General features: G+C 40.0%; 1 protein-coding gene across 1 annotated transcript in view; it reads left to right on the top strand.

Annotated features, from left to right (window-relative positions):
* Positions 1 to 25607, top strand: part of LOC109410664 (uncharacterized) — a 113937-nt gene that overhangs the window by 14700 nt on the left and 73630 nt on the right. Inside the window, exon 2 of the mRNA XM_029875796.2 lies at positions 4423 to 6018. Coding sequence (XP_029731656.1) covers positions 4585 to 6018 — 1434 coding nt within the window. The 5' untranslated portion in view covers positions 4423 to 4584. The remainder of the gene's footprint in view (positions 1 to 4422; positions 6019 to 25607) is intronic.

The raw sequence follows: 25607 nt of genomic DNA, 5'->3' as shown, positions 1-25607 counted from the left end.
ATTGCCCTTTATTTAACTCCTGTAGAAAATGCTTGAGGATTAGGCATTTCTTTAGGCAACTTTTTTTTTTTATTTTTTTTCGACAATTTCTTTATTAGTTGATTTGGAAATCCGTTTACTTCATGTTTTACATATGTTCTTCGGTATTTTCTTTGAGAATTGTTTCTGCAATGTCTGCAGGGGTTCCTTTGGAAATTCTTAAGAAATTTCGGCGGCAGCATTATTGAAAACGTTGTCAGTAATTCGCTTTGGAATTGTTTAAGAAATCACTAGGGCAATTCCTTCGGCATAGTCGGCGCAATCACTTTGAGTAATCCTTCAATAACTCTCGCAGTTTCTTTGTAATCTATCTGACAATATCTTTGGATTTTTTTGGAAACTCCTTCGATAATTTCGTTGAAAACTGATCCATCGATTCCTTGAAACCTTCAACTTTTTTATGGGGATTTTAATCCACAATGCCTGGGAAATTCCCAAGATAGAAATTACAATTATCCTTCAGTAATTCAGTCGCCAAATTCAGTAAATTTATCTTACAATGTGTTCTGGAATTCCATCGGCAATATCGTGGAGAATTTCTTCGACAATTCCTTTGAGAGTTCCGTTATAAATACTTTGTAACTTACTTCGTAACTTATTTGGCAAAAACTTGGAAATTCCTACAAGAGCTGATCCGGTCACTCAAATTTAAAAAATACAAATTAAAAAAAAATATGAACGAAAGACCAGGGGGGGGGGGTGGTCGTCGAATTGGGAGATTCCTTACGGAATTTGAATTGCATTTGAATTGCACGAGGAGCGTTACGAGCGTTACACTTTTTCCCTTACTTGCCAGCTGTGAACTTCTCGAGTAATTTTGATGGCTTCCCGTTCTTCTTGCACAGTCCGCCCGAAGTAGAAACTAGCCATAAAACACCACATTTTTAATAAATTTCGCGAGTGAGCCAAGAGATTGCCATACCAAGATATGCATCTTTAGTCCATTTTGATCTTCAAATAAAAAAAGTTGTAAGACAGAAATGGCTAAAATCATTTTCGAAAAAAAATAAAAAATGCTATCGATTAGTGCAAAAATATTACTTCCTTTAAAAAAAAACAAGACGCGGACATTGTCTTCAGCCAAAGGCTGCACAGACTGAATGAAACTTAACACTAGACAAGGGACACACGGAGCATGCACCAGTGGATACTATTCTCACGTTAAGTTTCATCGCCCGGAGCGGGAATCGAACCCTCACCCCACAGCATCGTGCGATTAGAAGCTTGGGAACCCTAACCGCACGGCTACGAGGCTCCACAAGGCTCTTTTCATTAAGAAGATATTGCGGAGGTTCGTTTTACCCCAGTAGCGCGTATTAAATCGATTCCCTTATTCAGTCTGGATCGTTCAATACATGGCTGCATGCCATGGACTTTTGCACGAATTTACACGGTGTGTTTATAGAGCAACTTTAAAACAAAAAAATAAGTAAGTCTGAAATTTTGCCTAATGATACTTTGGGCCATTCCCTTCAATTTGCTGGGTCGGTGGAAATCATCCATCGGGGGGTCTAGAACAACAATTTTTTTTGAAGGTTTTTCATGCGAAAACTGTTAAAAGCTCATATTGTAAATTATTGCATCTCCTACAAATAGTCACAACATTTTTGTCTTTGAAGATAGAACCATAAAATTTTCAGGCGTTTCAAAGTAGTATGCGTAGATGACTGTGTGAAAATTTCATTGAAATATGTTGAATGGTTTTCAAATAATAGCAAAACTATCAAACGCATTCTAAATTACTAAGCTTAGTAGCAAAAGTCCAACGGTGTCCGGCCATTTGGCCGAACGCCGTTTGGTCGAATGCCGTTTGGCCAAACGCCATTTAGCCGAATGCCATCTGACCGAATGGGTCATTTGGCCGAGTGCCGTTTGGCCAAATCGTGATAAAAAGAATTCAGAAGAAGTTTTCGACATTCTAATTGCCAATATGGATCATTCGAAATATTTCCTTCTTTTAATAATAGGCTATTTTTTCTAGTTTTGATATTCAGGGCTTGGTTGGCGTTGAAACTGCCTATATTTTATCAAAAAAAATTCCTTCTTTGACTCATAGGCTGTTCTTTCAAGTAATATTAAGACTGGGAACGGGGGTATGGTCGGTCACTTAAGTTCATCATTCATTTTTCGGCCAAATGGCGTTCGGCCAAATGACCCGGAACCTATGATGGCGGTACTGTGAAAACTTGTTTTTCAAATGATGAAAAGATACATAGTCAAATACATGAAAGGAAAACACACAATTTGCCATTATGTAGATTTTCACTAAAGTATCAATTATTTATTTCACGAACGTTCAAAATGTTCATTTTTTCATGTTTTAATGATTAAGGTCTTATCTAAGTATCAAATAGCAAGCGACAGGCTTTAGGGGAGCGTGGCCCAATAATTTGGATTACAAAAAAAAAACTGTTTGTTATTTTTTCGAAAGATATACAATCCGGAAACTACGTTTAGTACCGTAAAGTTGCCCTGATCGAATATTGCCCAACTGAATTCTGTTTTGAATTCAGTTCTCGTTATTGTTTTCTTCAAGACAGTGTTTTAATGTAGACTCATACCCACAACTTCAATATTATTATGAGGTCTTTAACAGAGTTAACTTGTTTTTATTCTTTGACTAAGGTGAAATATTCTGTACTTTTTCCTCCAAACAGAGATGTTTCCCAATCCTCGAGTGCTTTTCTTGTCTTACCAATAAACATTCAAATATTTTTTTTGGGGAAGGCCGACATGCTCAGCAATCATGATAATTGTGTTTATTATAGGATTCGTAATAGAGGCATACTTGTACTTGTGAACATGTAAACGCAAAACCACGTTCTTGAAACAAATAATTAAAACTTTATTGAAAAGCTACATAACGGCAGTGTGTGTGTTTTCTTTCATGCATTTGACTATGTATCTGTTCATCATTTGAAAAACAAGTTTTCGTAGAACCGCCATCATAATGACTCAAGGTGCTTACAGTGGCGTCGCGTAACCTCACTTTTTACCTGTGCACCTTGCTGTGCACCAAGTATAAATTCTTGAATTTTTCGAACAAATTTGCTTGTAATAATTAGAAAATTACGAGAATAGCTGCTTTCATTCATTTATATTTCGATTTTGATCATAAATCCCCTGCAATTACAAGTTTTATGGTCGGTGCACAGGTAAAAAGTGAGGTTACGCGACGCCACTGGGTGCTTAGAATTAAATATTTTTCGTGTATTATTATATAAAAAATATATAAATATTTCGTTGGACTTTTGCTACTAAGCTCAATATTTTAGAATGCGTTTGATAGTTTTCCTATTATTTGAAAACCATTCAACATATTTCAATGAAATTTTCACACAGTCATCTACGCATACTACTTCGAGACGCCTGAAAATTGTATGGTTCTATCTTCAAAGACAAAAAAGTTGTGACTATTTGTAGGAGATGCAATAATTTACAATATGAGCCTTTAACAGTTTTTGCATGAAAAACCTTCAAAAAATTGTTTTGTTCCAGACCCCCCGATGGATGATTTCCACCGACCCAGCAAATTGAAGGGAATGGCCCAAAGTATCATTGGGCAAAATTTCAGACTTACTTATTTTTTTATTATAAAGTTGTTCTACACAACACACCGTGTTATACTGGACTGCTTACTCTCACAGAAAATTTTGACGTTTGACTCCACTCCACTTTAAACAACTGATTCTGTTAAGTCATGAATCCATTTAATTACTGAAATAGTATGTATTTGATTTGTAAACCTTCAACCTTTACTCAAATAAAATTCGGGTGCATTTCCGAAATTGTATTACCTTGGAATAACTTTACTGCCAAATTATATTAAAAATTTGTTAGTCACTTGGAAATAGTAAGGACTTTCAAATGCTGAAGCCTCAACCGATCATCAATTATTTCCACTGTCTGCTATACCTAGCAGCAGCTGCTTCTTTTATCTGAATAACAAATGATCTCCAATTTGACACAACACCAAAATTTTGAACTCTGTAAAATAGCCAGTCCATTGTCTCGACTCGAACAGACACAGTGTCTCAGACGCTCCCATGTTATGTTTCATTATCGTCAGATCTTCAAACCGACATCATCATATTCTACCATCGACCAACGATGTTGGTACGATGTTCCAAGCTATCTTTTACTACCATCGTCATCATGCCGACACGTACCTACTAGCGTCGTAGGCTTGGAAACTAAAAAGCGCGAAAGACCTTCACTCCACTTTTTTTTTTCGTTGGACCAAGTCCTACGACGAGATGTAGAAGAAAAGACAATTAGTAGAAACGAAAATTTCACCATGATCGCTCGCTCGTTCGTCCGTCCACACAAGTGCAACTGAGTTGTGCATCCGTACCGAATAACTGATCTCCTGATTTTCTACAGAAATTTAGTGTAGCAATGCGGTGGCCACACGAGTGCCATCAACGTCGTCGTCGTCGGTTTCAACAACGATGAGCAATCCAAATAAAAGTGAAACGAACTACTACTGATCGATTGTATGTTACGAGATAGTGAGTAAGAAGATTTATTACCCCAGCTGGCAGCATGAAGAAACATTACAGTGTTGAAATTGCCGGTAAGTACGCTGGCGGTCGATCGCCATCCAACATACTGGACAAGATCACCAAGCGGTACTCGGCTATTGGAAGTCGTCTGATGCGCAAGTCACCCGGCAGGAAAAGCTCCGTGGCCGAACCGATCACCGGAAGTTACGATATGACCGGCGGGCGGTTCGATGACTTTCGACCGGAAATAGGCGTACCGGTTCTGATCTCCAAAACAACAAAGTTCGACTTTGACTCGGATATGCCCGTCGATCCAGCTGACCATTCGCCTCAGCAACAACATCAGTCAACTCCTCGATCCTCGCAATCTCCAGCTCCAGTTTCGCTCACAACCAGATCTACCTCCGATGATAGTGAAAATGATGTATTCGTCGATGCCAACAGCTCACTGCCCAACTTCAGTGATATCAAGTTTACGTTTCTCCCAGAGAGCAACAACAACTACAGTTCTTTTCTGGATGAGAACGATAAGGAAAATCAAATCCACCTGCAGAGGATCCGGTCCAAATCCGCGCACAACCTGCATCAGCCGGATCTTCGACTCTGCATAGAAAAGACCACCTCGCTCAATTTGTCCGGGCTCAGCAATGGCGGTGACCTTACCGCCGCAACCTCAATAACTGTCCCGAACAGTCCCGCCGTAGACAGCATTTACGACTTCCCTCGCAGCACCAAAGTCGGTGACTCCACCTATGATCTCGAGCATGCCAACCTCATCCTAAACGAGATCAACCTATCGCTCGTTAGCGAAGGCAATACATCTCACCTGTACCACAATCTGCCCAACGGAAGTCACGTTACCTCATCGAACGGCGTCCTGCACAATACGGCATTCGACTACTCGGGCAGCAACCAGAGCTTCCGGTCCAACAGCACACAGGAAGAAGAGTTTGACCTCAAATCGGCCAGCTTCCAGAGCTTGGACGCCCGGCACCTGTTCCTCTCGATAGAGGAATTGGATGAAATCACGCGGCAGATAAACGAGTCCGACATATTCAGCGAGGAGAACAACGAATACTGTGAACATCGGAACCAGCTGCATCCAACCGAGCGGCGACTGACGCTGCTCAAGAACAAAACAGCTCCGAAGCATTTCATAGACTTCGACAAGAGGAAGGCGAAGCTGACGAAGAAGTGGAGCGGATTCAAGCACTGGATCGGTGAAGAACAGGACAAAATCAAGGAAGTGGTGCAGAAGCACGCTGCTATGCAACGGGTGGGTGGGGAAGTGCTGGGTAAGGGCAAGCGTCGCAGCAGCAGCAGTGAAGTGGGAAGTGAAATGGCGGGGGATGTTGTCGGGGATAGCGAAGTGAATCTGTCGATGGTAAATGGGGGCACCGGCGAGGCGAGTAGTGAAACGGCAGAGCACGAGCAAGGGCGCAGAAGGAAGCAACACAGTGCGGAGATCTTGGAGGTGAGTGCTTTTTTTTTACTTATTCGTTTATTTGAAAGGCTCGGGCGGGTGAGTGCTTTATACTCAATTTTTTCGTTGTTGAAGGAATAGCAAAACTGATTCTATTAATTTACTCTCACATTGGGTGTTTTTGCAGACCATTACGCGTATATATTTTGGATACTTTCATTTGATTTTTCCGTAATTGTCCAACAAAGGTATATGTATGTATATTTAAAAAAAATGTTTATATTGCACACCCCTTATTCGCTTCGAAACCAGATAAGCCTTCTTCCAATTTTGAGCTCATTTGGTGGAAAATTGAGACTACAGAAGTCATTCAAAATTTATATGGGAAAACTCTCTCTCTTCAGACGAGCATAAGCTTGGTCCACTGCCCTATGATCGATACCGTTGAGGTCATTATCGCCCGCTAAGCCGAGGAACATATGCGACCGTTTGGTTATAGTGCAATTCTTCTGCACGCCAGATCTCCTAATAACTCCTTCGAGTGCAATGTTTAACAGTAAATTTGAAAGAGCTTCACCCTGTTTCAATTCGTCCAAGGTGACGACCTGGGTAGACACTTCGTCTGCGATACGAATACTTGAATTTGACCCATCCAGCGTTGCGCGTACCAGTCTAATTAGTTTCACCAGAAAACCATGTTCTGACATTATCTGCCAAAGCTCATTTCTTTTTACTGAATCGTACGCTGTTTTAAAATCAGTGAACAGATGGTGAGTCTGCATGTTATTGTTCGTGCAGTTGAAAATCGGAATTTTTGACACGCGAAAATCGATTTTTCTCCTAAACCGTGTGTCGGACGTACGTCGGGCACAGTGCGCTGGATAGAGCGCCAGGTCCGGTATCCAGCGCACTATGTCCGACGTTAGGTTTCATGTATAGATTTTGAGAAAATTGTCGGGTGTAGGGAACTTCGGGTTTCAACCGCGACGACAATACACTGGGAAAAAAACTTCATTCCTTATATGTGTCCGGGACATGGATTTTTGCAATGGGGGTAAACAAATGTTTTCCATCAGTGCGACTCATACTTTTGATGAGGCACCATACAGCAGCGACTCATACAATTTAGAGCACATACTATTCATGCGCTAATTTGCCTGCGTAATCGGGTATTGGTCGCATATACTTTGGATGTGGTTTGGCACATGGATATTTGCCATTAAGTATGAGGCAATTTTCCTGAGTGTACATTTCCAAAATTTATCAAGCATCATCCGCAGATTATACAATTGATCCGTCGTTGATCGGCCGTCACGAAAACCAACTTGGTATTCGCCGACGAAGGACTCCCCAAGAGCTCTCAGTCTGTTGAACGGTACATGCGACAGTATCTTATACGTCGAATTTAAAAGGATGTGGTGTTGTTGAGTTTAATTTTGGTGGGAAAGAACTTCTTTCTGGGATTTCTCAAGTATTTTCTGTAGCATTCGTCTTTTTGAGAATTTCTCCAGAAGTTGCTTCTGAGAATCTTTCAAGAGCTTTTTCTGATATTATTCCAGGAGTTTTTTCTGGGATTCCTCTAGTAGCTCCTTTGCGGGATACTTCGAAGGGCTCCTTCTGAGATTCTACGATTTCTTCAGGAGTTCAGTACAGATCAAGATTTTCTACTGAGATAAAGCTGGAGTTTGTTTTTGGGGCTCTTCAGAAGTTTTTCTACAAGTGTTTTTAGGATTATCTCCTGCGCCTCTATCACGAGTTCCTTCGGAGATTCCTTTCGAGATTCCTCCAGGAACTTCTTCCGGAATTCTTTCAGTAGTTTCAAATAAAGTCCTTCCAGGAGTTTCATCTGGAATTTCTCCAGTATTATTTTTTTCTGTGATTCACCCAGGAATCCGGTAGTCTCACCGGCATGCTTGCTTACGGACGTTTTAACTAATGAATGTTTTCCATTTAGTTTGCCGGCGTGAGCGGGAATGCAAAGGTCTTACGTTCAAAAGTGGATTGAATCGTAAATAATAATGACGGTGTCTTTCTAAGATTTGTTCAGGGGTACCAGGATTTATCTAGGTGTGAGGAAGTGTTCAACCTAGAGGAAGCGAATATTTTTTTTTATCTGTATTAACGAGATTTTTAGCCCTAGGCTAGTTCATCTCGGGACCCACGCTTTACTTCCCTTCCGAAGGAAGAACTCACATTTTGCGAGTTTGTCGGGAGTGGGATTCAATCCCAGGTCCTCGGCGTGATAGTCAAGTGTTCTAACCATCACACCAGGTCCGCTCCACTAAGCGAATAATTTCCTCTTTATTGCCATCGAGCAGATACAGAATTTCCGTACCTCAAAAACTCTCACGGCAATAACCATCAAGGCTAGTGGCCTCCTCTATAAGGGACTGGCTACCCGAAAAGATCCACTGATTGTTCCCTAGTTAATCCGCCTCAAAGAGGGACTGGATACCCGAGGAGGATTAAGGTTAAACTTCTCTTCCAAAAGGGACTGGCTACCCGAAGAGATCCACTCTGTACATACTTACTAACAGTCCTGGGCACCCACGATGGTGCAGAGGGCCGAATTGAAATATCTCCATCCTGGGCGATTGTCAGCCATCGCCTTGACCTGTGGACAGGTGAAATTTCTATCGACTTGCTTGATATAGTTGTTGAGGCTGCGCCGCCATGAGCCTCTGGGTCTGCCTCTGCTGCGATGTCCTGCTGGGTTCCAATCTAACGCTTGCTTGCAAATTTCGTTTCCGCCCCCGCGTAGAGTGTGGCCCACCCACCTCCACTTTCGCTCCCGAATTTCCGTCGCTATCGGTTTTTGATGACATTGGTGATCTATTGGTGAAGACCTGCAGCCGTTGAGTGTTCTCCACTGATACACACCAGGTTTCACTGGCGTATAGCAGCAAAGATTTCACGTTCGAGTCGAAAATTCGGATTATGGTGCGTCGACTAATGATTGCAATTTTTAAACATTCCTCAAACTCGCAAAGGCAACCCTTCCCTCACCTTCTTGATCCATGCACCTATGGCGATCTTAGTGCCACCATCGGCCGCCATTAAGCTACCAAGATATTGGAAGCTTTTAACATTCTCCACCGCTTGCCAAGCTATCGTAAAGCTGGAAGGGTTGACCGTGTTTACATTACATCCAACGATTTCGTCTTGTGGACGTTGATGATTAATTGACGTTAAGATAATCGAAAGCTTTTTCAACTATCATTGAAAACGGCTACGCAGTCTTGAAATTAGCAAACGATGCTTATTACTTGCCCAACGTTTCGACACGGAGTTAGTGTCTTCCTCAGGGGAAATCTAAATGATCGAATTAGATGATCTAACTGTAACTGTACTGTCATTAGTTTGGTGGTACATGGCGATACAGACGGGCCTCCACTAGAAAGCTTTTTCGTAATCAATGAACACCAAGTGGAGAGATTCTTGGAATTCATTGATTTGCTCCAAGATAATACGGATCGTGACATTATGATTCACACAGGATCGTCCGGCTTGCTGCCGCTGGAGAGTTGTGTCAATCTTCTTCTGTATCCGGTTAAGGATCACTTTGCCTTTCAAATTAACGAATAAGTAATACTTTTCAATACATGAGAATCAAAGTGTACCATGCGCGAAGGTTGACGCAAAAAAATTGATAGCTGTGTTAAGTTCGTGCTGCTGTCATCTTTTTGAACCAATTTAGCCAATAAGGCTATCTGACGTTTAAGGACAAACGTCTTGAAATCCCGCTTCAATAGTGCATCAGAACTTCAGACGCACAAATCTCAAGAAGCAAGCTTCAAACAACAGTGCATTTTATTATTCTGTTCTTGCTCACTTCTAATAAGCTTAAAATAAGAAGATCAGGTGCGCTGGTTTTGTTTTCCAAGAGATTTGTGCCCTCAAAATCGTGAGTAGGTCCCAAAGTCGGCCATTGTGGCGGCCATTTTGAGATTCTAACAAGTCTGTCCTTAATCACCTTTCTCTTTTTGGCTCCCGAGAAGGATAGGTTTGTTTTCATAGGGAAACGTTTCCCTATGAAAACATTAAACAAAAAATTGCTATCTTCTGCTGCTGCTTGAGAGAGAAGGGTGATGAACGCCAGATTGCCTTATGGCCACAAAAGAAATTTTTTGAGCTGCGTGTTTCTCGTGTTTTGTTGTTTGGAACAATCAAATTCGGACGATTGCGAAGTAAAATGGCTTGTGCTTCTATGCCACCCGGTATAACGTGTATCGGGTGTGAATGTGAGGTTCCGGTATAACGTATGAATGTGAAGTTCCAGGAAAAGGTTTTGCTGATGCTGTAACTTTGAAGAAGATCACGATTGCAGTTTCTTGATGAATTCGATAAACGATATCGCTGCTGCATGTCCGGGAGACGCAACAACTTCATCTTGAGGGTACTGGAATTCGGTGAGTGTGTTCCTGCATATGGTTTTGAAACTGGTTCCTAAATTGACCAAGCGTATCCTATGGGCTTTACCCTTCCAAAAACAACATCCAAACTCCCGTGACACCTTGGCCAGAGAGGACGTAGTGGTCTCTATGTACTTTTATAGAAGCACAAATAATCTTCCTTTCCCATCCCTCAGCTGTCGCAAGGACGTGGCCAGGGCAGTACTCGACCGTTGGATGATTGCGTTAATATTGTCTAAGGGTCAGAGATTAGCCCCAAATCTTTGTGCTTTGGTAACGGACGGGGAGGAGGCTATGTGGTATTAAATGTGCATTGTTGTTCGACTAGCCTTCCGTTGAACGCTGGTAGCACATGGTCTCCCGAGCAGGAACGAATAACTGACACATAACTGCAGCATACCAAAGTCAGGTATCATACCAAGACAAGGTATTGGTCAGTTACCCAGGTATTGAAAATAACTTACTTTAGTATTTTGTAGGTATTGATAAAATACCTCAACGAGTTATTGGTTTGATGTTGAGGACTGCTTGAGGTATTATTCAATTATGGAAAAATCGCTATTTGTATAGAAAAATCGTCGATTATTATTTAGGTATCGCAATACCTGATGTCATTATTCACTAGTTATGCACAGAATACACTCCAGTTATTATTTGAGGTATTTTACCTCTTATGCAGGGCTAATTAATAACTCATCCAGGTTGTAGGTATTGGGTTTTCCATACCTGAGTTTGTTATTCTTCAGCTATTTTCTCCTGCTCGGGCTGCTAAATGCTCATCAAGCAATCTAGTAGGCGTGCAAACGGTCGTCGCATCATCACTTCGCGAACGTCAAAAGATAAACACCAGTTAGTTCCTGGGGGCACCCGCTTGTCCACAACAATTCCAAGCTCCACATTTGGCGATCCTGGCAGGAGAATAGTGAATCTTCTGGATGATGGCAAGCGGGTGCAGACCCGGATGACAGTGCTCGTTTGTTTTAGTGTGGCTTAATTTTCCTGTCGTGAGTGAAAAAAAGTGGTCATTTTAGCGATGCTTAGCCTGCCTAAAATCGCTACAAGGTACGCGTATCAATGTAGAATAACATTGTGTAGTTTGCTCATATGTCTGCACTAGAGATTACCATCCTAGATCGCTCACAAGCATTGTGGCATGAAAATGATTCATACCTTTACTTGGCGGTGCTAAATCGAAGAATTTGTTCTGGTTTGAGATAATCGTCAATATTTTGTAGTATAAAACAACAAGAAACCAACATTTTTGTTATCAAAAACATCAAAACTGACGAGGTGGTTCTGCATAGGTATTATCCGTGCAAAAAAGACAGTAGCAAAAGAAAAAAAAAACTTGACAAAGAGCAAGCAAAACATTCACCTCATGCATGATTTCGATGCAAAACAAAATGTCGTTTATGTGAATTCCTAAGCAAAAGATTTGAAAATCTGAGATTTCGCGATTTTTTCTTAAGAGAAGATCTTGCATGTATGTTTTACGCAGAAAGTTTCATTCGGAATTGTAGTTTTCTTACGCATTTCTGTGTTTCTCCATGACAACATTTGATTTGCTTATCAGTTCAATCAGTTCTGTAAGTATGTACCTACAAGCGATTTACGACAGTAAAAAAAAAGTTGTACGACTTACGTTGCGTCTGTTGTCCTGCCGAGATGAATATAACAGAAATTTGGTTTAGGATAAAAATTGCAATAATTAAACATAACTGTGCGTGTGAACACGACATAAAAAAAAAAACAAATTGAAACTATTTATGGGAGTTATTGTAGTGTCACCAACTTCGGGAGATTTCCTGTTATTTGATATTTAATGCAGGGCCAGCGATTCTGTGTATGAGTTTATTAAAGCGGTTTTATTTACATACGTATCGAACTGTGTCTTTATTTGATGCGGTGAGCAGAGTGCAGTAGCTGCAATAGTATGCTATTTTCTAAATATGAATAAATAGCTGAAAATCAGTATACAAAATGTAGACTATTTGACTGCCTATATGCTGCTCATGCTGTCGAAGTGGATTTTTGAAACCCACTAAATAACTAGAATCTCATTGGCATTTATGCAGTAATGAAAAAGGTTTCATCATGACGCATCTTGCGAGTAAAAAAAAATTACCTACACATCGAAACATTATGGTCCCGAAAGTCAGCTGAGTGTTTGGCTGAGTGTTATTTTACTCGTATCGCGCTACTCTTCAGTTGTTCACGAGTATGATTGTTTTCCTCATGCATTTGTTTTATATTGCTTCTGAACAATGTCCGGGAAGTTGGAAAGTTGGTATGAAGTTGAAATGTTTGTAGTTTGGTACACGCAGAAAAATATATTGTAAACTCAAAAGAATTCTGCATAGTTTCAACAAATTTTATTGTAGACTCAGGGCTTACCAATTAATTTTGTTGATTCAACAAATCCACAAATTCATAACAATAATAGAATTTGTTGTTTCTAAAAATGCCAGAAAACAACTAGCTGTCACAACCAAAACATAACTTTTTTGAAACAAAAATACGATTTATCAAATCTATAAAAACAATGTGTTGAAGCAACAAAAGAAGCCATATTGAAACTAATATTCATATTTGTTGTTTCAACAAATATTAAATTTTTAAACTGACCCATTCTATGTTTTGATATTAAAAACAGTTTTATTTTTATTATGAACACAATAAAACACTTCTCTTAAACTATATATCAAATTACACAATTTAAGATCAAATGCATGCTACTATATAAATTCTGATAACGTTCCAAGGTAGTGTGGCGCGGTTCCTTTTCTGCAGTGCTAACTTTATGAATGTTCGATCTAAAACACAAGTTCGGAAGTAAATAAAATTAGCAATCATATAAGTCAATCAGTCGTTCTGGAATTACCTTCAACTTTTCTCATACGATTTCCCTTCTTTTTTTTCCATAGAATCGTTCCTCATCTTCGACAAAAATTGCTGAAATGATCGATTTTATGAGTAAAATTACAACACCGCAGTTGCACACTTACCTTTATTAACAGTATCAAAAGCCAGAGCAAAACAAAAATCGAAAGAACAACCAAAATTACGATTTTTGCATGAAGCACTTTCCCCCAACAATTTCGCACAAGAAAAGGTGCACTGTTTACTTTACAAAATCAAAATGGTGATCGTAATACATCCAAATTGTTGATTCTAAAAATATGTTTGATAGACACAATAATAAATGTTTGTTGACAACACAATCTGGCGCAGGTATTATTTCAATTCAAAAAATTTGTTGTTTTGATGATATAGTAGAATTGGAACAAATAAAGAGATAAATTGATTCAATGCATACAAGAATCGTAAAAGCAAATAGACGCGTTTTTAGGTTTAACCTATCGATATTTTTCTGCGTGTAGAGGCAACTGCCATGTACATTGTGCATATCAGAATATCGCGATGTATTTATTCTATTTTATTCTATAACGAAAGACGCGTAGCGGTTTTTCAGCTCATTTTCATATTTGAACTGTTAATGGCAGTCGTAGTTGCGTGACCATGTTTAGTAATGCGAAATCAGCAAAACAGGCAGTTTTAAAATAAGTTTTTGTAAGAAACTCTGTCTCATGGCGACAGTAAAAACAGTCAACAGCGCGTCCGGATGACCGCACCCGTACTTTTGTAAGAAACTCTGTCTCATGGCGACAGTAAAACCAGTCCACAGCGTGTCCGGATGACCGCACTCTTACTTTTGTAAGAAACTCTGTCTCATGGCGACAGTAAAACCAGTCCACAGCGTGTCCGGATGACCGCACCCTTACTTTTGTAAGAAACTCTGTCTCATGGCGACAGTAAAACCAGTCCACAGCGTGTCCGGATGACCGCACTCTTACTTTTGTAAGACACTCTGTCTCATGGCGACAGTAAAACCAGTCCACAGCGTGTCCGGATGACCGCACCCTTACTTTTGTAAGAAACTCTGTCTCATGGCGACAGTAAACTCAGTCCACAGCGCGTCCGGATGACCGCACCCTTACTTTTGTAAGAAATTCTGTCTCATGGCGACAGTGAAACCAGTCCACAGCGTGTCCGGATGACCGCACCCTTACTTTTGTAAGAAACTCTGTCTCATGGCGACAGTAAACTCAGTCCACAGCGCGTCTGGGTGACCGCAACCGTACTTTTGTAAGAAACTCTGTCTCATGGCGACAGTAAAAAACCAGTCCACAGCGTGTCCGGATGACCGCACCCTTACTTTTGTAAGAAATTCTGTCTCATGGCGACAGTAAAAACAGTCCACAGCGTGTCCGGATGACCGCACTCTTACTTTTGTAAGAAATTCTGTCTCATGGCGACAGTAAAAACAGTCCACAGCGCGTCCAGATGACCGCACCCTTACTTTTGTAAGAAACTCTGTCTCATGGCGACAGTAAAATCAGTCCACAGCGCGTCCGGATGACCGCACCTGTACTTTTGTAAGAAACTCTGTCTCATGGCGACAGCAAAACCAGTCCACAGCGCGTCCGGATGACCGCACCCGTACTTTTGTAAGAAACTCTGTCTCATGGCGACAGTAAAACCAGTCCACAGCGTGTCCGGATGACCGCACTTTTCCTTTAGTAAGAAACTCTGACTCATGGCGACAGTGAAAACAGTTCAAAGCGTGTCCGGATGGCCACATCCTTACTTTTGTAAGAAATTCTTTCTCATGGTGAATCGATCTATCATATGGTCTGACGGTTGCACTTCTACATTTTTGTGTGTTGTATAATTGTTGTTCCATTAGAATCTTACTGAAGGAAATAGACGGAATGGCATTTGTAGAAGATGCTGAAGTTTAAGAATAATACATGCAGAAGATACGTCTAAGGGAAGAACTGTGAGACTCCTATTGCACATTTTGGTTTGGTATGTAGTCAAAAATTAAATTTTTAAAATTTAATATTTGTTTAGTATCTAAGCTTTGCAAGTTCAACGTGATGAATCATCGTGTTGCTGAATAAAACGCGAAGGCTGCGCACAACTTCCACCATGATCAAAACAAAAAAAACTTGAAGGGTGGTGTCGTTACTCAAGCCTGGAACACAGCGTCCGTTCCGCCGAGGTTTGCGTTTTTTTTTTTGACAGTTTTCCCATGGCAAATGTGTCAAACTACTGTCACGCACACGCAAACGTATGCATTGTGTGGGGCACTTCAGTTGTGCGATGTCCGGTTAAGTGGCGGTTCGACAAAATTACCGCTAAGTGCTCATCAACATCGAACAACATCATAACATGAACAACTGCGGCAAAGGCTGATGTTTAAAATTAACAGAAAAGAAATTGAAAATGATGTAGTATCGGAGCTTGAAAGCTTCTGATACTATATTCATTCCTGAGGAGAGGGAGGATGTGTGGTATTAAATGTGCATTGTTGTTCGACTAGCCTTCCGTTGAACGCTGGTAGCACATGGTCTGCTAAATGCTCATCAAGCAATCTAGTAGGCGTGCAAACGGTCGTCGCATCATCACTTCGCGAACGTCAAAAGATAAACACCAGTTAGTTCCTGGGGGCACCCGCTTGTCCACAACAATTCCAAGCTCCACAGAGGCAATCCTCATAATAGCGGCCCAGGGCTGTACTACCTACGAGCGACTTGCTTAACCCTCGAGCGATTGCGCTGTTGTATTTTGTACAACACGGAAGGTTAATGCTAATGCTAAAGTAATAGTTTTCAGTACATGTTCTTTTTGGGTGTCCTTAGAAATTCACAAACTTCTTCAAAACATTTTTCAGAAATTTTAGGATTTTCACTTAAGTTCTTCGAGGAACTTGGTATTGTTCGGCTTTTTGTCACAGAAAATGTTGGTTATTGGAAATCATTCCCAACGTTTCGATCCTGTGGTTGGAATCTTCATCAGGGCTCGATGTGAATTTACCCGTTAATCACATGCCGAAATGTTTGCACCGCACTTTTTTGATTCAACCTGAGTTTTTTTACCGGGATTATAAAAAAAACCATTCCAGGGTTGCTTCAAGGATATTTCTTCGATTCCTCCTGGGTTTCAACATCCAAATTCTTGCAACGATTCTTCAAGGGTATCATGCATGAATTCCTCCAGAGATTCCTCTCGGAATTGCTCCTGAGAGTTTGCTCCGGGTTTTCTTCGGGGAATTTTCCTGAAAATCTTCTAGGGTTTCCTTCAGAGATTGTTTTGAAATTCTTTGGATTCCTTCTGAATTTTTGAAACTAATTTCATGATTCCTCAAGACTTCATCCTGGGATTAATATTGGGATTCTTGCAAGAGTTCCTTAGATTCATCCCTTTTTCCAGAGATACAACTTCGTTGTCAAAGAGCGAATAGCATTGAACGTGACGGTGTCTTTCTAAATTCTACAAAAAATCTCTAGATTTCTCCAAAGGTTCCGGGATTCCCTCTGCCATTCCTTCAGCGATTCTTTGCGAAATTCCTCAAATAACTTATCCCGCAATTCCTTCAGAGATTCTTAGAACTTCTTTCGGAATCCCTCCAGATCCTCAAAATTTCTCTCTGGCTTCTTTCTAGTCTCCCGGAATTCATTCCATCAATTGGTGAAGAGTTGAACAATGCCCTTCTAACAGTTGTATCCTTTGTTCAGCTCTCCACCGAATCATGGAACAAATTCAAGAAGGCCAGAAAGGATCCCGAGAGAAATTCTGAGGAAGAAAGTTGACCTAGATAAAAAGTACATAAACATTGAGCGCAGACGATAAGATAAACGGAATGATTGTTCGTGTAGTCTGCCACACTTACGATAAGCAGTGTCAACGAACGTGACTCAATGCGTAAGGATGGAACTGGGATGTCAATATTAGCATGTATCGATGAGGATTTGCGATTCTCGCCCGATAGTGTTAATGTGCTACTGATTGATGATTCAACGCCAAAATGAAAATGTACGATTCGCAGATGAAAAAAGAAAGATTTTCACTATCAATTCTAAAGTGGTTACCTCATAAGCCATGTTTCCACTATGGTAAGGTAATTCATGTTTCATATCGAAGTACCATGTGGATGAAAACGGGCAACATGTTTTAATATATTTTTTATGAAAATGGTTTCTGTTTTATTTAAACGTATAAGTAATTAAGACACGCTTGTAAAAAAAAAGAATCAAAAAATGCGATTCCACTCATGTAACTTTTAGTAAACCGCATTTTAATGTACAAAATTGATTTATTTCATGAAAACTCCACCAGTCTTAGAAACAGAGACTTAATTTTAGTTGTTCTCATCAAGTTGCTTCAAGTTGCTTGGGATGTAGCAAGCCATCAAAATTATAGACAAAAATTTGCATAGCTGACAAAGTAAAGTAATTGAAAACTGAGACAAGTTTTCAAGCATACAAGCATATATTATACCTTTCGATACTATAAGCTTCGACAATCAGTCTCACAGCAGACAATGCATAAATCTAATATATATTCATATATCAAAGAGCTTAGTCTCTTTTGTGATATGACAGAACAACATAACGATAATAATAGAATTCAATTCACACATATCGCTATAATGCCACACTTCATCAATAGGACCCTGGACAAAACCAGGAAACCGGCAATGGTGTGCAATCATTGACGCTCCGGTTTTAAGATAGATTAATAATCACCGCACCGCGATGTGGTGTTATGACAGTTCATTTCACTTTCGCTCAAGTGCACGCCTATCGATTTGAAACTCTCGCGCGCGGCTCCTCCTAAGGGGGTACTTAACATTTTCCTCCATCAACGTTCCACACAGCCTTGCTTCTTTTTCTGATGATGAGAGCTCCCCACATCTCCCCATATGCGATGCGAACCACATCTGATCGCGGCAGATCAGTTTTCTTTCAGCTCACAGTCAGCGCAGTAGCAGGATTGATGCATTTTGTCCGTCAGCGACAAACGACACTAATTTCATTACCAACTGCGCTCACGGACATGGTCGCGTCGGTCTCAGTCAAACATATGAGGAAATCCCAGCAATGGATCCCTTGGGGAGCAGTTTAAACGAAGGAAAAACTCGTAAAATAAGATTAATGATTCATCGCCGCAGCTGCCGCCACCAGCGCCGCGAGGAAAAACTCGCGCTACCTCCCACCCGGTCGTAACTACAGTTTAAAGGCCTAATCTCCGTCACCGCATTCCGAGATGGTGAACTCTGTGATGGAATCTCGAAGCGGATCTAGATTTTTCTCTAAAGACAGCTGCCGACAACATGGACGGATGCGTGCATCACAGATAACAAATTGACATAGGTGCACGAATATGGCCTCAGTTTGGATCAGTGGAACCTTTATTTGCGAACAAAACTGGTGTTCAATAACACTAGTTTACAGCATTTTTGAACTCGGTAAGCTGATGATCTTATTTGGTGTGGAATCATGCCCTGAGTTCGAAAACGCAAAGGAAAAAAATTACAGTAGAGCGGAAATTTTTTCGACTTTCCATACAAGGTTGATGATTTGAAATCGATTTTTGTTCTATATTTAAGCAAAGTCGCTCACTTGAAACATCTCATTCTCCGTAATCAATGCTCCGATTGAGCTGAAATTTTTACTGTAACTCGCCTACATATGATATGTCAAATAAACGTCGAGAAAGAAATTTTAGATTGTTTTTTTCTTATTGAAAAAAATACATTTCTTCAAAAAAATTTGGGAATTTTGCTAAAATTTAAGGAGATCGTCCCTAAAACACGCCAATATATTGAATTTCATCAATCTGACGCAACACCTGTATTCAGATGATCGAAAGGTATTGTATTCAGCTTTTAATTTATGGAAAAAGATTTCAAATTGGCTGAACAAAACGCAATATATTTGAATTTTAGTAAATTACATATTTTGAAAAGTTGTAAAACTCGATATTGAGCTGAAACTCAAAAACTGTTCTACTTAAAATTTTTTGAAGGTCGGTTTCGAAATCAGCGCTAAATTGGGCTTCAAAAATTTTGGTCGTTGACAGAAGTTCACGACTTTCGTTTTATTTTGTAAACTAGTGTAATAGATCGTGAAGATGTTTTGTATAGTTATTTGATAAACCCATGGGTTTTGTACCTTTTAATTCCGCCCTTTTTTGCTTATCCTTTGACAGATACGCGTATTTCGACTACCACTTGTAATCTTCCTGACACTGAGGAAGATTACAAGTGGTAGTCGAAATACGCGTATCTGTCAAAGGATAAGCAAATACGGGCGGAATTAAAAGGTACAAAACTGATTACACTCATTCGAAGATGGTATTCTGCTTAGAGGGTCCGAAAAGTCGGTACAAGACTACAACACCAATTTCCATTGTTTTCGGTTTAAGGTACACCGGGGCAAGTTGAAACGGGTGGGGCAAAATGAAATGCGAAGTTTTGAAATAGTTTTCGATACATTTTTGAAATGTTTCTTTCGTCAAAAGATTGTTTGAATCAAAAACTATGTGTTATGACATTCAAGCTGTTCACCATCATTGGATAACATCATGTTAACCCGCTGTTTCATCTTGCCCCATCCGTTTCAACTTGCCCCGGTGTACCTTATATGAGCCTAACTCGGTCAATATAGAGCATGTCTGTTCTATGACAGCACTGCAGTGGGACAAATTGGTTTTAACGCACTTAACTTTTTAGTACGCTAAGGAACGTTTCAATGGATTTCAGATGCGTTCCAAAGTCGTCGCAGAGGGTTTCAGGAGTGTTTTGGGGGATTTCAGGCACGTTTCAGTGGGATTTAGGATTTCATGGCCCATATTGCCGATGCGGTAAGCGAAACGGGTATTCAGTAAAATCATGCTGAGGGTGACGACGGATTCCACTCCCGGCTGGTCATAGAACTCTTTCTAAAAGAAAATTGCTGTACTTCTTTAGGAATTGAGTATCTTCGTGTCTGTCATATGATATACATATGCAAAATGGTGATTAGCAAAGGAAGCTCTCAATTAATAACTGTGAAGGTGCTCAAGGAATACTAAGCTGAGAGGCAGGCTTTATCCCAGTTGGGACGTTACGCATTAAAGAGGGTGAGGAGGGGGTTTCAGAGGAGTGTCTCGTGACTTCATGGGATGTGAGCGAAGTTTCAGAGGGGAGTCAAGGTTTTAAGAGCGTTTAAGCTTGGTTTCAGGAGGTTTCATTGAGTTTCATTGGATTGCAGGAGCGATTAAAGAAGGTTTCAATGGGTTTCGAACGGACTTTCAGAGTTTTCATCAGAGTTTCGAAAGGGTTACAGAGATGTTCCAAAAGGCTTCTGTGAGTTTTAGGGGTTACTAGGAATCACAGGAGTTTCAAAAGCTTTAAGGGTGTTTTAGGGGTTACCGTGAGCGTTTCATAAAAGCTTCCTCTCCTTGAAAACACGTTTGGAAACCCTAATGGAACACCACTGCTACCATTTGAATGTCCCAGGAACCCCTAAACCCCTCTGAAATGCCTCTGAAACCCTTTACAGTTCTCCTGCATCCACACTGTAACCCCCCAAATACCCCGGAAAACCCCTGAAATCCGTATTATGAAATTCCCTGGAACGTTCCTAAACCGCTTTGAGATCTCCTGGAACACCATGGAGCTCCAAAGAAGCCCATTTATTCACTGAAAAGGCAATAAAACCCCCTGAGTCCTTCTGGAATCCTAGATATGGAACCCCCATAGAACTCCTGAACTCCCCTGTAACGCCTGTGCAACTTACTGAAACCCTCTGAACGCTTCCATGAAACCACTTGCCACGCACCTGAAATCTCCCTGAACCCTCTGAAGCACCCTGAATTACCCTTGTAACTTCTTGATACTCTCCTGGAAATCTTCTAAAACTCATAAACATTCTTTACTGCTAACCAACACGGAGAGACGATCTTGAGCAAAACAAAAACATTCTCAAGTCAACACTTGATAAATTACAGTAGTTTACAGCATTTTTGAACGCGGTGAGCTGATGATCGTTTTTGAACTCAAAATTTGTTAAAATATCTCAAAAAATAAAAAAATAAAACATTAATAGGCGACCCTGATTTTTTCTCAATTTTTTTTTTGTTCATATATTAATGGAATGCCTGTGGAAAAAGTTTAATGAAAATCATTTTTTTTATCTGAGACCCTTCGGCCCAATTTGTACGATAATAAAAGAAAATCCATAACTGTAAACCAAAAACCAAAAAAATCAAACCATTATCATTTTGAAAGAAATATGGACGTATTTTGCATCAACTTGGACAAATGTTGGTAGCACTCTTCGGAAATTCAAAAACGATTTTGAAGTTGTAGACATTGCCACAAAGAGCTACATTTCATTTTTTTTATCTTAACCGCTTAACCTAATTTATAGCTCTGCTTTCCGGGCACTTTATACTGCTTTCACTTTTCTACTCTGTCTGTGATAGAATGATGAGCATGGTGATGTTCCTTTTCCAGTCCAATAGGGGGTCCATTCTGAATTGCCGTTCGCAGATGTCCAATTATCCGGATCCGTTAGAGCTATGGGCTCATAAGTGAGTCAGGTGTCAGCCGCTCTCGGGAATTGACGAAACACTGCAAGTGCCGAAGCTAGGATCGAACCCATGCCCATCCGCTCAGGAAAATACTTTGAAATAATTTCTAGTGGAGTTCTTACAATGCTTTGAGAACTTTGTGAAATAATTCCTAAGCAGATTTATGAAAAGTTTTGGGAAATCTATTCAAAACCTTGTTGGAATCTCTAGCCGTTTGAATGCGGACATTAAAGAGTATTTTTTTTTTTTGAGAGAATTCCAAGTAGAGATTTGTAACAAGTTATCAAGGAGGCTTAAAAAACAAGCGTCTACTGGCATGGACCACTTAAGTATTTTCAGATAATGTTTCTGAATGAGTTATTGAAACTTGTTGACAAAAAAAGGAAAATGGGATTTTCAAAACCAGCACTTTTTGCAAGAATTCTTTTATGGATTACTCTCCTATCGAAATCTATGTGACAATGTGCAGATTGTGTGGCAAAAGTTATTAGGGTTGTGGACGTTGTTACCGCTGGGAACACTGGCTGTATTGTGTGTGGCAGATATATCCAATACACAGTTACAACTAATACGGACCAACGGGTGACAGCTAACACAGATGGTAGTATAGAACAAAGGAACGAGAAAGATTGTAAATTAGGTACTTCTAAAGGTTGTTCAATTTGTTATTCTATTTAAATATAATTGTCAGGTACTGTAGAAGTGACTCAAAATGTCAGTGATAATGTCGAACTTATCTAATCTAAATTTACTTAAATCTATATAATTCTAGAACATGCAAGCTAAACTAAAGTGCATAAAATTTGTTGCTGGGGGAAAATGAAATACGCAGAAACACTGAAAGTGTAAAACCCTGAATTTATGTAATTATGATGAATAATAATAAATTACTGATTTGCAGTTTCAAGCTGCACGAAATGGCATATCCAACTGCGTCTTTGATGTGCTGCTGACAACCCAGTGACCAATTACCCGATTTCCCCGCCAACAGACGTATTTTGGCCCGGTCTGGTATTTTGGTCCACCTTGGGAATTTCATTACATTTATCATATAACAAGCTCTACAAAGTCTTAGCAATTTTTTATTGGAACTTTCAATAATAACTTGCCAAGATTTTGTAGAGGTTATACGACAAATGTAATGAAATTTCCAAAGGGGGCCAAAATATTTGCCCCGGCCTATAATATGTACACTACCCTATTAAAGTTATATATTATTTCGCAACAATTTAAAAAATAGTAGAATTTCTTGAAAAACATATAAAACCACTTTGAAAAGTATTCATTGATAAATGTATGAAGTTTTTCCTAAAATTCCTTTAGAAAATTCTGGCAGTATTGTGTTTTGAGACGATTTTCTATCGAATTTTCAATAGTTGTGTGGGTTGATAAAATATCAAAAGATTGATTTTTACAAAACCAAGACAGATTTCTGAAAGATCCCGTCCAGATATTCCAGGAGGATTTGAACAAAGAGATATTTTGCTTTACTAGAATTACTAAAGAAGACGCTTCTCGATCTGAAATCAAATTCTCCAAAAACTTTCAGGATTACATGAGTACTTGGTTATGTGTGTTGATTTGACTTGTACTTCTGAATAGAGAACTGCAACTTCGTTGCAAAAAGATGAGAAAATTGAATAAATGGAATAGAAAATGCTGCAGGTTTTAGTGTATCAATTAATGAAAATCCACCTTAAATGAAGAGTTTAATTTCATGAACATTAGGATACCAATATGGATTTACTTTTCAATTACTTCAGGGCTCTGAAGAAGGTCCGATCCGAGGACCGAAACGTCGGCGAAGATAAGAAACAATCAACGCTAAAACCAAAGACTGCTTAAGCCGAAATCCGAAACTGTAAATTACTACAAACAGTCGTTACACACAAACTTTTCAATTACGTTCAATCTTTTATTGCATTCAATCTTTTCTAACAGCGAACGGTAGGTTAGGCAAATCGCAAACCACTAACGGTTGAGAATCGGTCGAACCAAGATTGATTGATGACTGCCAATGCAAAGATTGGAAGTTGAGGGCAGAGCGTGAATGTGTCGTTTGATCAAATTGCCAGAACTGGTAGTGGAAACGGGGGCAAATTCGATTCGACTTGCTTTAGCATCGGGAAGGTGTGCCAAATTTGCGCACCAAATCAGCAAACATTAATTTCACACCTATTTCACCAGCATAACGAATTTTCAGTTTAGAATCAAGCGTGAAAATCTAAACAGTCACTCTTAAGCTTTCAGGGTACAAAAAATAGAGAATCTATATAGAAAACTTTCTGCACCAATCATCAAATTACCAGTACTAAACCAGTACGAAAGTATCTTTATCGATAAATCGATGAAATCTCTTGTTACCATTAAAGAAACAACAAACAAGTTTGACCTAGAATGCGACTTTTATTTCTGTTCGATAGCGGTCTAGCAGACAAATTGCAATTAACTCTTACTTTATTTCTCGAGGAAATCAACTTTTATGCTCCCAAGAACGATAATAAAATCAACTTTCAATTTGGGAGACACGAATCGGTAAGATTATCGGTTACCTACATACAACGTTCCGCGTTGACACTAAACCTTCTCCGTGTGCACAAAATTTGCCAACTGCCGAAATGTTTATGATGCTTACACCTGAACGATCAGCCGAGCATGTGCTTTCCATTCTCCCCAGTGTTGCTCGTACGCCAATCACTACTCACTGGGTATCAATTAAGTATCCATCTAATTGGTTACCCCTTCTCGAAATTCGCGGCAGTTATCGAACGATTCCATCTGTATAAACAACCTCAACCAAACAGTCTTCCGCAATGCAATCCACCCCAACTTTTCCGAGAGACCCACTTTTTCGTATTGGCTACCACTGGCCCTCCTGCAACACTCCCACCATTTCATTACTGCTTGCTGCTGCACTGCCCCCCGATGACGACTTTCACAATGTTTCAACCAAACAAAATGACATTTAAAATTCATATACACATTTAATAAGCCAAATCATCACCCGTGGTCTTCATCATCATCATCAGCAACTGCAACCAGTCAGTGGTGTAACTAGGGGGTGCGTTTCGTCTAGCGTCCCTGGCTCACAGCATGATTAGTTAATATTTATTTATGGTTTCATTGTTAATTTACTCTTATAATTCGTCCAGCAATTCCTGATGCGGTCCTTCAGGCAATTTCTCCTAGAACTCCTCCAGAAATTCAAACTGTGGTACTTTCAGGAATACAACTAGGGATTTCTCTAGAGATTTCTTCAAGCTTTCTTGCTGGGATTTTTCCGGGCAATCTTGCTGGGATGTTTCCAGAAATCCCTTTGGTGATTCTTCCAACGATTTCTTCAAACATTTATCCAGGGCTTCTTTCTGAGATTCCATCTAGGAGCTCTTTCAAAAATTCCTCATGGGATTTCTCCAGGAACTCCTATTGGCCTTCCTCCATGAATTTTAGTTGGGATTCCTCATTCATTTCCTATTAGGACTTCTCCTTTGGGCACAAATGTCCCAAATGGAGGATAACGTGCCTCTGGAGCCGGCCTTCTGATAGGACTCCTCCAAAAATTTTAACTGTGATTCTTCCTGGAACATTTCTAGGTGTTTCTCCTGGCATATTTTCTTGCTGTTTTCGGGATATATTTTCTTGCTGTTTCGGGCATATTTTCTTGCTGTTTCGGGAAATCTTCCTAAGATTCCTCCAGAATACCTTTACCGATTTTGTTTTTCAAGGAGAACTAGGTATTCCTCCGGGTAGTTATTCATGCCTCTAGCAATTCCTACTAGAATTTCTCTATAAATTCCTTGTATG

This window comes from Aedes albopictus, chromosome 3 (assembly GCF_035046485.1).
Source record: "Aedes albopictus strain Foshan chromosome 3, AalbF5, whole genome shotgun sequence".
In the NCBI taxonomy this organism is placed as follows: Eukaryota; Metazoa; Arthropoda; class Insecta; order Diptera; family Culicidae; genus Aedes; species Aedes albopictus.
Note: the sequence above shows the minus strand (reverse complement) of the source record. Positions and strands in the feature narration are given on the sequence as shown.